General features: G+C 60.7%; 1 protein-coding gene across 1 annotated transcript in view; it reads right to left on the reverse strand.

Annotated features, from left to right (window-relative positions):
* Positions 1-12993, reverse strand: part of SDK1 (sidekick cell adhesion molecule 1) — a 536415-nt gene that overhangs the window by 57438 nt on the left and 465984 nt on the right. The window contains exons 36-37 of the mRNA XM_024763505.1: positions 3323-3438; positions 1338-1524 (exon numbers count right to left, since the gene is read on the reverse strand). Of these exons, the coding sequence (XP_024619273.1) occupies positions 1338-1524; positions 3323-3438 (303 nt within the window). The remainder of the gene's footprint in view (positions 1-1337; positions 1525-3322; positions 3439-12993) is intronic.

Below are 12993 nucleotides of genomic sequence, written 5' to 3' on the forward strand. Positions count from 1 at the left end.
CTAGGGGGCCCAGAGCCTCTGAGGAACACCCCTGCACACTGGTCCTCATCTGAAATCCCACGGGCGCCCGGCCATCTCCCAGTCCCCCTTGGTCTGGGGATGGGGGAGCTCACGCGCCACCCTGAGCTGGAAGAAGCTCCTGGCAGACGCAGAGGCAGGCTGTGTGGCCGGGCAGGACGCCGACCCCGCCCGCGGCTCCCGTCTGCCTGGGCCCTGTGGGAGGGCCGGGTGGGTGCTGGCACCCAGAGCTGCCCCTACCCCAGTGGGCACTGACGCCCCCCTAGCTGGGTTCCCCTCCGTGCTCAGAAATGCCCACTATATCGGCCCCACTTGCCCCCCTTCTGTCCTCCCCCGTCCCTGGGGGCCCTTTGGCCCTGTGACCCGCCAGGCCCACAGCGCCCGAGGGCCTCCACCTCCTACCCTCGGCCCCACAGGTCCGCCCATACCCTTCCCGCTCAGAGCCCACAGTCTACAGACAGCCCCTCCCGGGCTGCTGGATGGGCCCCGAGGACGCAGTCCCTGAAATGCAGTTATGGTCATCTCCCAGGGGGCCTGACTCTCAGGAGCCCCTGTTCCCGGGAAGGCTGAACCCACAGAGGTTTGGGGATCCCGGAGCCGGTGGGTCTGTGCCCCACGGGCTCCCTAACTTACACTGCCAGCCTTCCACTCCCTGCATCTCAAGAAGGCCCCAGAGCTCCCGGGACCCAGGGCCCAGCCGCCGTTCCCTCGGGAAGCCTGGTCAGCCTCAGGAAGCGCCCCAGACCACTAGGGACTCTGCGAGTCGCCAGGAGAGTGAGTGAGCGGCTCAGAACGTACCCCAGATCAGGAGAGGAGGTCACGGGCAGTGTGACCCCCAGCAGGGCAGCCCGGCCACGCCCTAGGACCTGCGCGGGGCGTGTGTCTGAGAGACGGCCTGCCAGCTGCTTCCAGGGGACTCTGTGGCCCAGAGGCCCGGGGGGGCCAACACTGCGGCCTGGGCTCAGCACATCAACATACAAGGAGCTCCCCCTGCCCCGGGATCTGGACCCAGAGAGAATCCCCCGGGGGCCTGGAGCAAGTCCTGCCGGTGACAGATGAGGCCTTGTGCAGATGGAAGCCCGGTCCCCCACTGCCCACGCTGCTCACACTGGTGAATGTTCACGGGGCAGCTCCACGCAGCAGGCCTGGGCTGGGCGCTGGGGACACCACACGAATCGGACCCAGAAATTCCCAGCTACGCGGGATCTGGCTTACAGGACAGGCAGAGCGGAGAGCCGAGGGAATGGAGAGGGAGGGTCGGGGAACAGCAGGGCAGGGAGGTGACCCAGGCTGTGGAAAGGAAACACGTGTCCTCCTACCGGCCTGGTGGGTCCGGCCCTGCCGGGGGTCACTCCTGGGCCCGTCTCCAGCAGCGTTGAAGGCCGAGATGCTGACCAGGTACTTGGTGTGGCTGGTGAGGTTCTTCAGCTTCGCCGTGGTCTCGGGCAGGAACAGCACCCTCATCTTCTCCGTTTCGTTCCGGCTGTCCGCCTCCCAGTAGTAGATCTGCCAGAAAGAGCCGGAGCCTGGAGGCCAGCGTGGGAGGGAAGGGGTGGCGCCCCCTCTGTTCCTCAGCCTGGGGGCAGGTGGCCACTGAGCCAGAGGGGACCTGAGTGCTCCCGGGGGCCGAGCTGTGCTCTGCAGAGTCGGGGGTGGCTGAGGCCAGGCCAGGGTGGACGGGGCCTGAGGATGGAGGTGGCATTTCGGTGGCATCTCCTTCGGCTGCCAGGAAAGTGCCTTTTCTCTCACAGGGCTGGCTGTGGGGGCCCTGCCCCTTCCCCCAAGCTTCTGGACAGAAGGGAGACCAATCTACCCCCTGCTCCAGCCTGTGGGTAGAACAAGCCCCCAGCTTCTACCCTACGCTCCCACGTTTTCTTTAAGGCTGAGATCGAAGGCTTGGATCAATGTGACCCCATACTCTGGATACTAAAACAGCCAAAAATAACGTGGAGATGAACCACGTAGGGCTCAGCCCTGCTGGAGCAGCCCTTGTTTCTCCTGGGTTCCGTTTCTTCTCGTCTAGTTTTTAATGCGCCTGTGGGCGAACATTATGCCCGCGTACAAAGGTTTTCTAAGGTCATCAGAACTGTTTCCCTAGACAGCCGGCCGAGAACCGCTGCCCAAGCCAGTGCCATCCAGGCCACCCACAGACAACCCCCATCCACGGATCCACCTCGGCTCTGTGGGCCTACAACAGGCCGGGCCGTGAGAGCCGCTGGCCCACGCGCAGGGCAGCCGAGGCCCGGGGCCTGCTCTCCCGTGCCCCCATGCCCGGCCAGGCCGGAGCGGAGCTGCGGGGGCGCCTCGCCGTATCTACCTGCAAGACGCAGTTCAGCTTCTGCTCTGAACTGGCCAGATGAGACGCTCTGCTGGAACAGGCCTTACTAACCTGAACTCAATATCCAGGTTCAATGTCTCTGTCATTAGGAAATTAGGAAACATGTTTTGGACATACATAAATAGCACCTTGGCTCCGGGCTCAGGGGACTTTCCGTTACCTCATTCATCACTGCAGGTGCCCTGCCGTGGAGGATGGTATATATTTTCACAGAACACCTACAAATGTCATTTTTAAAGGGACACTGAATTGGTCCAATAGTCTTCAGGGTAGGCTAGCCCATGGATCCTGATGACTGTTCAACTTGGGCTCGACAGACCGGATTCACTCCGGAGGAAGGTGGGGAATTTTCAAGGGACGGCACTTCCGGACGGTTTTAGCTGATCTCACGGGGTCCGAGCCCCCTACGCAGGGGTGATGTTGGAGGTGGAACACTGCGGGGCTTCCTGCCCCCACCAACTCTGTGTCATTGTTCATCACCTGATGCTGCCTTCCTTGGGTCCCACCTCTGGGATATTTAATGTGGACTCATGACAGTGTAGTGTAAGGGTTCTCAAAGTGAGGTTCCCAGGAGCACGCAAATCCCGGGACCCCATCCCGCACCTACCGAACGAGAGACTCGGACCCAGGGCAGGGCTTGGTGCGGGGGAACCTGTTCTCCTGAGGGCTGCCCTTTTACTGTCAGCAAAGGCGGTGGGGACTCCCAGAGGGGGTGCAGAGGGCGGGAAGTGCTGCTGGCCGCGCGGGGAACTGGGCTCCGCTCTCCCAGGCCAGGGGCAAGGTCAGGCTGAGCCCGTCCCAGCCGCCCAGCTGGGGGCCGAGGGCCTGTCGGCCCGAGTCAGGACGGGAGGCAGAAGCGGCCAGGGTCTCAGCGGAGCCCTCGGGAGATCTGGGGATTCAGGCCACCGACCCTGGCCCACAAGTGACCTGGAAGGAAGAGGCAAACCAAGCGAGAGGGCGCCTTGCCTTGTAGCCCTGGATGTTTCCGTTCTGGCTCTCGGGTGGCGGCGGGTCCCACGTGACCTCCAGCTGGCTGGCCGTGAGTGGGTCCACCTGCACGTGCTGTGGAGCCATGGCCGGGGCTGCGGAGAGAGCAGCGGGGTCCGCTGAGAAGTCCCGAGACCCTGCCCTGGACCACCCAGCTTGTCTGCCAGCATGACCACAAACCCTTCTCAGAACCGCGCCTTTAAATGCATGAAATAAAATCTGGAGAATCCCAAAGAAAACCGATTATATCGAGACACAGCAGAGCTTTGGAAACGAAGGTGTGACACGGCAACCCACGCGCTCGTGCTTGTGACTGAGCCCTGAAGCCAGGCTTAGGAGCTGCTCGAGCGACGCCTCTGAGGTCAGGTGGGATGAGAAGAGACGGCGCAGCAACATCCAACCTCGCCGGGACGGGGGCACACCCGGGGGCACACCCGGGGGCACACCCGGGGGCCCTGCTGCTGAGAGAGTCCCAGGCCCCAGTGATGCGGCACTGGTACGTCGCCACATTCATAACCGAGGGAGATGCTCAGTTCCAGGTGGAACTCGGAGCAAATAAAGGCATTTATGGGCGCTCCCTGGCGGCCCAGTGGTTAGGACTCTGCGCTTTCACTGCCGAGGGCCTGGGTTCGATCCCTGGTCAGGGAACTACGATCCCACCGCCTCGCGGCCAAAAATAAATAAAGAAAGGCATCTGTGTTCCCACCACGAGTCCCGGATCCTGGGTACGAAGCCGTGCTCCAGGTGGAGCTGACGTCTGCAGACCCGGGGCTGCCCCTTCCCAGGAGCGGGGCACAGAGGCCACAGCTCCGCGCCCCCCAGGAGGACCCGGTCCCACTCCTTCCCTCCCAACCCCGAGGGCCCCTGGGTGCTGTGTTGGTGTCAGCAGGGCCACACTCTGCAGACCAAAGGTGAAAGGTGACTGACCGGGCGCCATGGCCATGGCCTCGTGGCATCGTAGGCAGCCGCGGGTAAGTTGGGAATGACGCAGAGGACGCACGTGTACATTTGGGGACATTTCTCCCCTCTGGCCCGTCTGTCCTCTGCCTCCCAGGAGCTACTCCTTCCTCCCACCTGGGTGACCCCTCCCCCAGTGAACTTCACGCTGGGCTGGGCCCTGGGGAGCTCCACGGAGCTGTCGGGGACATTGCAGCAGGGCCAGGGCGCCAACCCAGCACCCTCACGTTCCACGGCCCTGCCTGCAGCCAGGGCGCTGCCTCTTGACTCAAGTCTATTGAGGGCCATGAATGGAAAGGACCACGCGTCAGTGGTCAGCGCCGGAGGGAGACCGCCCAGCTCACGGTCTCTCTGGAGAGGCCTCCTGGGGAGAGGATGACCTCCTTGAGGCACCCCTCCCCCGCATCTTCCCCACCACCAGTGTAGAATAAAATAGTAATTAACACCCACTCAGCCTGACACCAACTATTTATTTTGCTCTAACTGCCCGGCTCCTGTATCATCACTGCCCACCCTGCCGTTAATGGAAATGTTAATAACCCACACCAGGTTGTTGTGACAGATGCTTGGCCTCATTATCAGAAATTCTGATTTACCGCTCCATTAAACAACAGAATCGCACAAAAAAACAATTCAATCAAAACTAGCCGGAGAAATTTTAACAGCCACATTAATAATCCAAAACATAAATAAAGTAAATGTCTTCTGCATGTTTGCCGTGGGCGACTATCACAAAATTCCTGTTGTACGATTAGAACGTGAAAGGCAAATTTGAGCACAGCCATTACCCTGGTGGTGGGTTAGGACCATCTGTGCGGGGTCGCCCCAGTCCCCCAAGTTTCCCTCTCGAAGCACAGCCAAACCCAGGGCCCACGACGGCTCTGGGGTCCACACGGGCTGGACAAAGCCTCCCTCCACCGCCACCCCCGGTCCCGTCCTGGGCGGCTGAGCCCCAGACGCCACTGTCCCCAGGCTAAGCTGTCTCCACGCCCCGCAGCTGTCCTACAGCACAGCCCCTTCCTGCCAAAAAAATGCTGCAGGTGACAAGGACTTTTGTGATGCTAACACAGCAGGGGAGGGAGAAACCTAGGTGAACACCAAGCAAAAGCACGTCAGTTTCAAGACTTATTTTTTTTTTGGTTCCTGAGATCCTCAGGGTCTCCACCCTGACGGGAGACCCTGACTTGCAGGAAGGCCGTCTGTCTACACCCCCAGTGCAATCCTTTTCTGTCACGAAGGTGCTCAGTTTGGAAACCGATGGAGCGTCTGATGGATCGTGATCCTCTTGTTCTCCAACCTTAGCATTCGTGGAGTACGGCGCACGCGAACATCTGCTCAGAATGCTGTGTTAAAATGCATGAAATTCGTTTTTAAAAGCACGCTGGCCTGGCCTGGCGGTCCCTGGCGTTTGCTGATACGCAGATTGCCCACAGACAGCGCTGGAGGGCGGGTGCAGGGTTAGGGCACAGAGCGGAGATTCTCTCCATCCGGCGTCTCGGCCCAGGAAGACGACGCTTTCCCACAGCTGTCACCCACCGGCCTTGAGGGATCGCTCCCGCCACCCCAGCCCCGGAGAGAGGTCCGGGCAGGGCGGTGATAGAGAAGCTTCCTGGACTTCTGGGGGCTCCTTGCACCTGATAGCAGTAGTGGAATCCCAGTGGTTTCTGGAATCTTCTGGGATTCTGGCTGAGCGCTGGGAGAGGCGCTGCACAGCTGGGTGCTGTGGGCTGGACCCGGCGGGCGGGTCCCATGGAGCAGCGAGGGCAGCACTTTGGCCGGCTTGCTCGGCCCCGACGTGGCCACCAGGCATCAGGGATACACGGTGGCTGCCCTGACCCGGTGTAGACTTGCTGCTGACAGGGGACGCTTGCCCACGGGCTGCTGGCTCTGCGTCCCGCAGACCCTGGGCGGCCCTGGGCTCATGTCAACCTTTCAGAACCTCTGCTCCAGGGAGGCAGCTGGACAGGCACCAAATGCCTCTATCAAAGGCATTTGGTAGACAGCCGAGGCTGGGAGGGCAGGGGCTTGTCAGTTGCTCGGGTGGGACCGTTCACCATCCGGCCCCCGCTCGCCCGCTCACTCTGCCCCTGTGGTGCGGCGGGGGGCGCCCACCCGCCCTGCAGACAGTTCCCCCCCGAGGGAGCTGCATGCCTCCGACACCGGCCTGGCTGACGACAGGGGAGCAGTACGTGCAGGGCACTTCCCAGCAGGAGCTTCCACAGTGTTCCATAGCGCCGACCTCTCCCCACCCCCAGACCAGCGGGGCCCCCAGATCCCCATCTGTGTCTGGGAGCACGAGGGACGTAGCTGACCGTGAAGGACAGGGACGCGCAGGAGAAAACACAGGGAGTGTTTCAGGCGCTGAGACTCGGGGGTGATTTGTCGCCATGGAGCAACTTTGCTGACGTTTTCCTGAATATCAACCAGGCCCTCGGCTTAGCTCGGCGGGGCGGGTGGACACAAGGCTGGACAAGACAGGTTCAACAGGAGACATAATTCACAGTAGTCACAGTACCAGGTGGGATGTGAGGACAGGGTCAAAGGGCCACGAGGGGTCACCTCTGTGGCTGGGGGACGTGGGGCCTTTCCTGGAAACAGAACACCCAGCTGGCTCTTCAGGAATGGGGGGGATTTCACACGGGACCATGGGCCGGGGAGGCGGGGATGGAGCAGTGGAGAGCTGCGGGGCGGGGCGGCTGCCGGCGTCACGACTGACGGGCGTCCGGGGGCTGGAACTGCTGCTGCTGGACCAGGCCAGACCATGCTTGGTTTTGCCTTTCACTCTTTGTAAGCCAGTGATTTATTACTTGGGTAGAGCAAGATTTTAACGGATGATCTGAGGATCGTTGTTAATGTTTTAATATAAGGAAATAAGAATTTCTTTATGTGATCGTTAAAATATTGTACATTCATCAGTTCTCTTTAATTACAGCAACACTTCTCTGGTCAAACACTGTTTCTGATTTCCTGTCAAAGTGAGTAGGAGGGGCTTCCCTGGTGGCGCAGTGGTTGAGAGTCCGCCTGCCGATGCAGGGGACACGGGTTCGCGCCCCGGTCCGGGAAGATCCCACGTGCCGCGGAGCGGCTGGGCCCGTGAGCCGTGGCCGCTGAGCCTGCGCGTCCGGAGCCTGTGCTCCGCAACGGGAGAGGCCACGACAGGGAGAGGCCCGCGTACCGCAAAAAAAAAAAAAAGTGAGTAGGAAACAATTCTCAAATGTAATTTCACCTTCTCAGCAAACTTTGCCAACACATCTGTTCCCCTAAGCAAGGATAACCGGCGGGGAGGGACTCCAGGTCTGGGTAACTGTGTGGCCTCTGGGCCCCCTCAGTCCATAAAGGAGGTTTGCATGGGTGGTGGGGCTTCGGCCCCGAGGGACAAGCAGCGACTCGGCCCAGGAAGGAGGGAGGGGGCAGCTCTCAAGGATCCAGGAAGGAGCCACGTCTGAGCAGGCGTGCAGCCCCTCCTCCTCCAGAAGAAGGCTGTGAGTCACTGCTGCCACCAAACGGGACGTCCAACGCCTGCTCACCCAGGACGCCGGGCAGCTGTGAGCCCCGCCTGCAGGTACTCAGGCCCGTAAATGAGCATTTCCACTGACATTACAAAGTAATTTTTAACAGAGCTTACAACAGACAAAGTGAGATCACATCTGATAAATCTGTAACACACATGAGGGACACGCACCACCCTTCTCTCAACCGACAGCCCCCATCTCTCCAGAGCCCCCAGGACTCGTGAAGACAAATCCAGTGGTGCTAACGTCTGCTTTAACTTCCGGTTAACGCAGGGATCCGTCAGTGGGGTGTGAACAGCGCGGATGCCGATATCGATGGTGCGCCCTTCATACAGGGGATCAGGCATCTCTTGCAAACCCTTCATCTGGCCTCACTTCATCCTCATAACCTGGGGCGGTGGGTACAAGTCACTGCCCATTACATAGACGGGAACACTAAGGCCCAGAGAGATCTGGTAACCTGCCCGAGGCCACACACTCAGCAACCGTGTGGATTTGGCCGTACAAACCCAGGCAGCCTGGCTCTGAGCCTCCCTCCCTCCCTCCCAGGGGAATTCCTGGGGCCGGGGCAGGGGTAGTGGGTGGGGTGGGTGGGTAGGGGGGGGCAGGGAATTCAGCCCCACGTGCCGTGCCTGGGTTCCTGGAGCAGCCCCCTCGGACTAGCACGTCTCGCCCCTGCTGCCGTCCTCCCCTCCGAGCTCCGGCCCCCAGCCTGTCGTCCATCACCTCACTGCTGAGCCAGGACCAAAAACGACTCCAAGGAAGCTTAGCAAGAAGAATCAGCAAACTGGTCACAAAAAGTATTTTCAAAAAACTCAACGCCATGTACTCCAGGCTACAGAAAACATAGCTGGGAGGCTGTGGAAGAAGCCCCGGCTGGCGAGTTTAAGGTCTGGGCTCAGCTGGTGGGACCTGGGACTTTGCTCCATCTCTGAGCTGCAGTTCCATTGTTTGTAAGATTGGAGAAAATATCAGACGTAAAGGGTTTTCGAGCTGAAATGAAATGGGTGGTGTGAGAGCAGAGCAAGGCCCGGCCAGGGGGGCGTGGTGCCCCCAAGCTCGTCCCCGAGGTGACTTCTCTGTCCAGATAATCGACCGAGGGTTTATCTGGGCACTGGGCACATAGGGCACTGCTCTGTGTGGGCTCTGTCCCCGTAGAGATGGTAGGTAATCGAGTCACCACATGCTGACGCGTGTAGACGTCCGTCTCCCTGGTGCTTCCCGTATGAACCGAGAGCAGCCCAGGTGTGTCACCACGGATCCTGGTCACAGCTCCAGGGACCCCACTCCTGGTGCTCACAGCCTCGCGATCCTTCTGACACACAGGATATGGCAGACGCGGTGGGGTGGGCAGCCTCCCGCAGGCAGGTCAGGGAGCCTGAGCCGACCCTCCTGCTGGTGCCCCCTCCTGGCTCCTCTTGCCGCCCCCCCCACCCAGCTCCCTCTAAGGAAGCCAGCTCGTACGGTGACGCTCCACGGAGAGGCGGCCAGGCGAGGACCTCGGGGAGGCCTCTGCCCATGAGCCCAGGAAACGGGGTCCCATGCACAACCACCCATGAGCTCAGAAAGGGGCCCTCCCTGGTCAAGCCCTTGGACAGCGCTGCAGGCCTGGCGACACCCTGTGAGAGACCCAAGGTAGAGGACCCAGCTAAGTTGAGCCTGGATTCCTGACCCACAGACTCTGCGAGGTAGCGGGTGTGTGCTGTCTGAACAGCTACGTTGGGACAATTTGTTACCCAGCAGCAGATGACTAATGCACCCCGACCAGTGCGAGCTCCTCAGGGAAAGCACCCAGCCCAAGGCCAGACTGCACGCTCTGGGCTGCCAGAGGCTGTGGTCCCTGTTGTAAATGCAGGATTTCATGGTGTTCCAGTGAAACACCCTCTGTTAAGGTCAACATGTCCTCTTAACCAGCCCAGACCCAGCTGTGGCCTTGGCCCCATGAGTTTGCACAGGAAATCGAGGGTAAGCTCCCGGCCTTTTCACTGGTGGATGTCCTGGCAGAACTGCAGAGTCCTGGAGCAGTGTAGGAGCTTGAGCGGTTCTGATTACAGGTGCCTCGGACCAAGGACGGGGTGAGTTAACGAGGGCTCTTAGCTCTGACAGAGCACGTTCACACGTGTGGACAGCATTAGGGGTGCTCCAGCTGCGGACCAGGCAGCGGCAGCCCTAGGACTCCGAGCGTCCAAAGAGTATTTAAAAAAACCCAGTGGTTTCAATCTGAAAGGAGGTGGAGGCCAGAGAGCTCCAGACTCACAAGAACAAGCACATTTTTTCTTACAGATGTTTCCGTGGTAAAGGTTAGTGCCGAACAAATCCAGCATTTGGTTTCATCCAGCAATGACCTCTGTTTTCCCATCATCACCACCGCTCACACCATCTTATCAGCTTAATCACTGCTACCGCCGTCACGAGACGCAAAGTTAGAAGCCACTCAAGCAAACCAGCTACATTGCTCGCGACTGTGGTGGGTTTTCTTTTTTTCCTCTTTGCCTGTAGAGTGAGTTTCCCATCACGGCAAGATCCAGGTCCTGACAGACCACGACTGTATTGTAGCCGACCTGGTCCGCAAAACACAATTCACGGTCCCTAATTAACCAACTGCATCCCATGTGGTTTGTATTCACGAGATTCAAGCTGTAGGGAAAAGATCTTATTCTCATTTTCCCCCTTAGAAAACTGAGGCTTAGAGGAGTTAAGTCACTTGTCCCAGGACGGACTGGATTTGAACTTGGGTCTGCTGACTCTAGGGCCCAAGCTACTTCCCAAGGGCAGAGTTGGGAAGCTTTCCATAAAGGGCCAGACACGTGTCTGAGAACAGGGGAGCAGAGACGCAGGTGGGTGGCGAGACGGGGGAAGATGGTCGTGGTGCCTGGTGGTTGAGCGCTCAGCCTCTGTATCCTAGTCTGTCTACTTGTCTGTCTGTCTATCCCTCATAGTCTGTCTGTCTATCCCTCATTTCCTCAAGTTAAACAACATAAGACAAGTGAAAGCAAGCAGGTTCTTTCACGAAGAGATTGACTGGGAAGCAGAGGCAAGAGCTGGACCAGTGTTTGGGGTGGGACACGGGGTCACGGCACGTCTGGAGCCCAGCGGGCAGCGTCAATACCCGACCCTGGGTGGCCGTCTCCCTAGCTGCCCACATGGAGACGATGCCTCCCTGGTGTGGACGATCCAGCGTCCACTCTGCCTGCAAAGCTCAGCTGCAGCCCCGCTCCTGTCCACCCCGAGCTCTGTGACACTCAGGGGCCCGCCCCGTGTGGCTTGACCCTGGATGGCCTCAGCCCCTTCCAGGACCCATGGGAGGCCATTTCCCTTCTGCCCAGAGGGCGCCCTCATCCAGGGCAGGACTGGGGTCTCCCCGCCTTCAGGGGCCTAGCGAGGGGTGTGCTGTGAACCACCGGTCGGGTGAACTGCAGGGTTCTCTGGAGACTCCGGCCGAGGACGTGGACTCCGAATGGTGTGGCGTTTGCGATCCTTTCCAAATAAAGAGCTACGCGCTAGAATATTCTCTATAACTTTCCTACATTGATGGAAATAAAGTTACGAATAATGTCATTTCTCTACCAGTGCTTCCTGGGCTCCCGTGCCTGCTAGGAAAGGCCGGGACCCAGGCAGGGCGATGTGGGGAGCCCGGGGGGCGTGAGAGGGATGCCCGGGTTTGGGGGAGCGGCTGACCCCACCGTGGCGGGAAGAACGCAGGTGGACCTGGTGCAGCTGAGGTGCTCCTGGGGGGCGGACTGGGGCGGGGCCGGAGGCTCCCACGGGCCCCTCGGGAGCACATCGTGCTTCCCTACAGACACAGGGACGCACTGAGGGGAGGGACCAGAAAAGTGACGGGATGGGGTTTGGGCCCAGGAAGGGTCAGTCCAGAGGGGCATGGAAGACGGGGGGAGGGTGGCTCCAGAGGCTCCTAGGGCTCCTGCGGGAGGGGCTTGGGGGCCCGCTCATCCCCAGGGGGCCCCTGCCCCGCCCTCTGTCCCAGCATTAACGAGGCGCTTGCAGGGCCGGCCGCTTTCCCTCTTCCCCGCCCCCGGGGCCGCATCTGACTGCTCTACTGGCCTAGTCCCGGGGGCACCCCGAGTTCTCGGCTCATCTGCTCCTGTTACCCTGCCCCCACTCGCATGCAGAGCACTTGAAAACCAACGCGGACGCTGGGCTCGTTGTCTCCTTCCCCACGCGGGCCTCAGAGCAGGTATCCTGGGGTCAGGGGTGCAGGGGAGAGAGCCCGGAGGGGCGGCAAAGGCCCAGCGGTATCTTGCTATCCTCCCAGGCACGGCGAGGGGACGGGCAAACTCTGCACCCACTCCACCTCCGGGCCCCGCGGCCCTGGGTCGGGGGCTGCAGACGCTCCACCGCCGACCTGAGCTTTCACGGGCACGGCCCACTGGACGCAGAGCGAGTCCTGCCTCCTTCACTGAAGAACCGACAACGTTCTTCCTCCTGCTGGGTCTCAGGGACAGGGCGGACCCCGGCCCCGGGTCTAACCAGGGGTGAGCTGTTGGGACATCTGGGATCACAGAACAACACAAGGAAACGGCGGGCTGTGGCTCAGACCTGCACCGAGGGACCCACCGACTCCAGCAAGAGATGCAAAGGGAGAGACAGGCCGGCGCAATGCCGAAGTCCCTGCGTGGGGACCTCTGTGATGGTGACTTCCCACGGCAGGAAGGGGATGGCCGAGACTGGCCTGGGTCTCTGCCTCAGGAGCAAGGCTGTTTCCCTGTGAGGCTCGCGCACAGGCACCCCCACTAGCAGCCTGCCGTGGCCCCCAGACCCCCTCTTCCCATGTGTCCAGTGAGAGCTGGAGCCCGACGCAGCCACGCAGCCGCACACCGGGCCGCGGAGCCCACGTGCGCTTTGCTGGGCTGTGCGGAGCTCCCCCTCCCTACACCCCAGACCCACAGCCCTGGTCCCACGACAGACTGGGCGTCAGGTCCGGCCCAGGCCCAGCACTTGGCTGACTCAGCCGCTCCCTGGCCCGGAACTGCCTCTGTCCGACGGCAACCTGTCTGGCCAGACCCGCCTTGGGTTCGCACCGGGTTTCTTCTCCTCCGCCCGGATGGTGAGCGTCTCAGCTCTGCAGACGGCATGGTCTGAATGTGGACAGAGTCCATCCGCTCTGGCTTTAGAACTGGGCCGAGGTTCATGGGAAACAGGATGAATGGGGCCAGGGGCCGC

This window comes from Neophocaena asiaeorientalis, unplaced genomic scaffold (assembly GCF_003031525.2).
Source record: "Neophocaena asiaeorientalis asiaeorientalis breed wild unplaced genomic scaffold, Neophocaena_asiaeorientalis_V1.1 scaffold223, whole genome shotgun sequence".
Classification (NCBI taxonomy): Eukaryota; Metazoa; Chordata; class Mammalia; order Artiodactyla; family Phocoenidae; genus Neophocaena; species Neophocaena asiaeorientalis.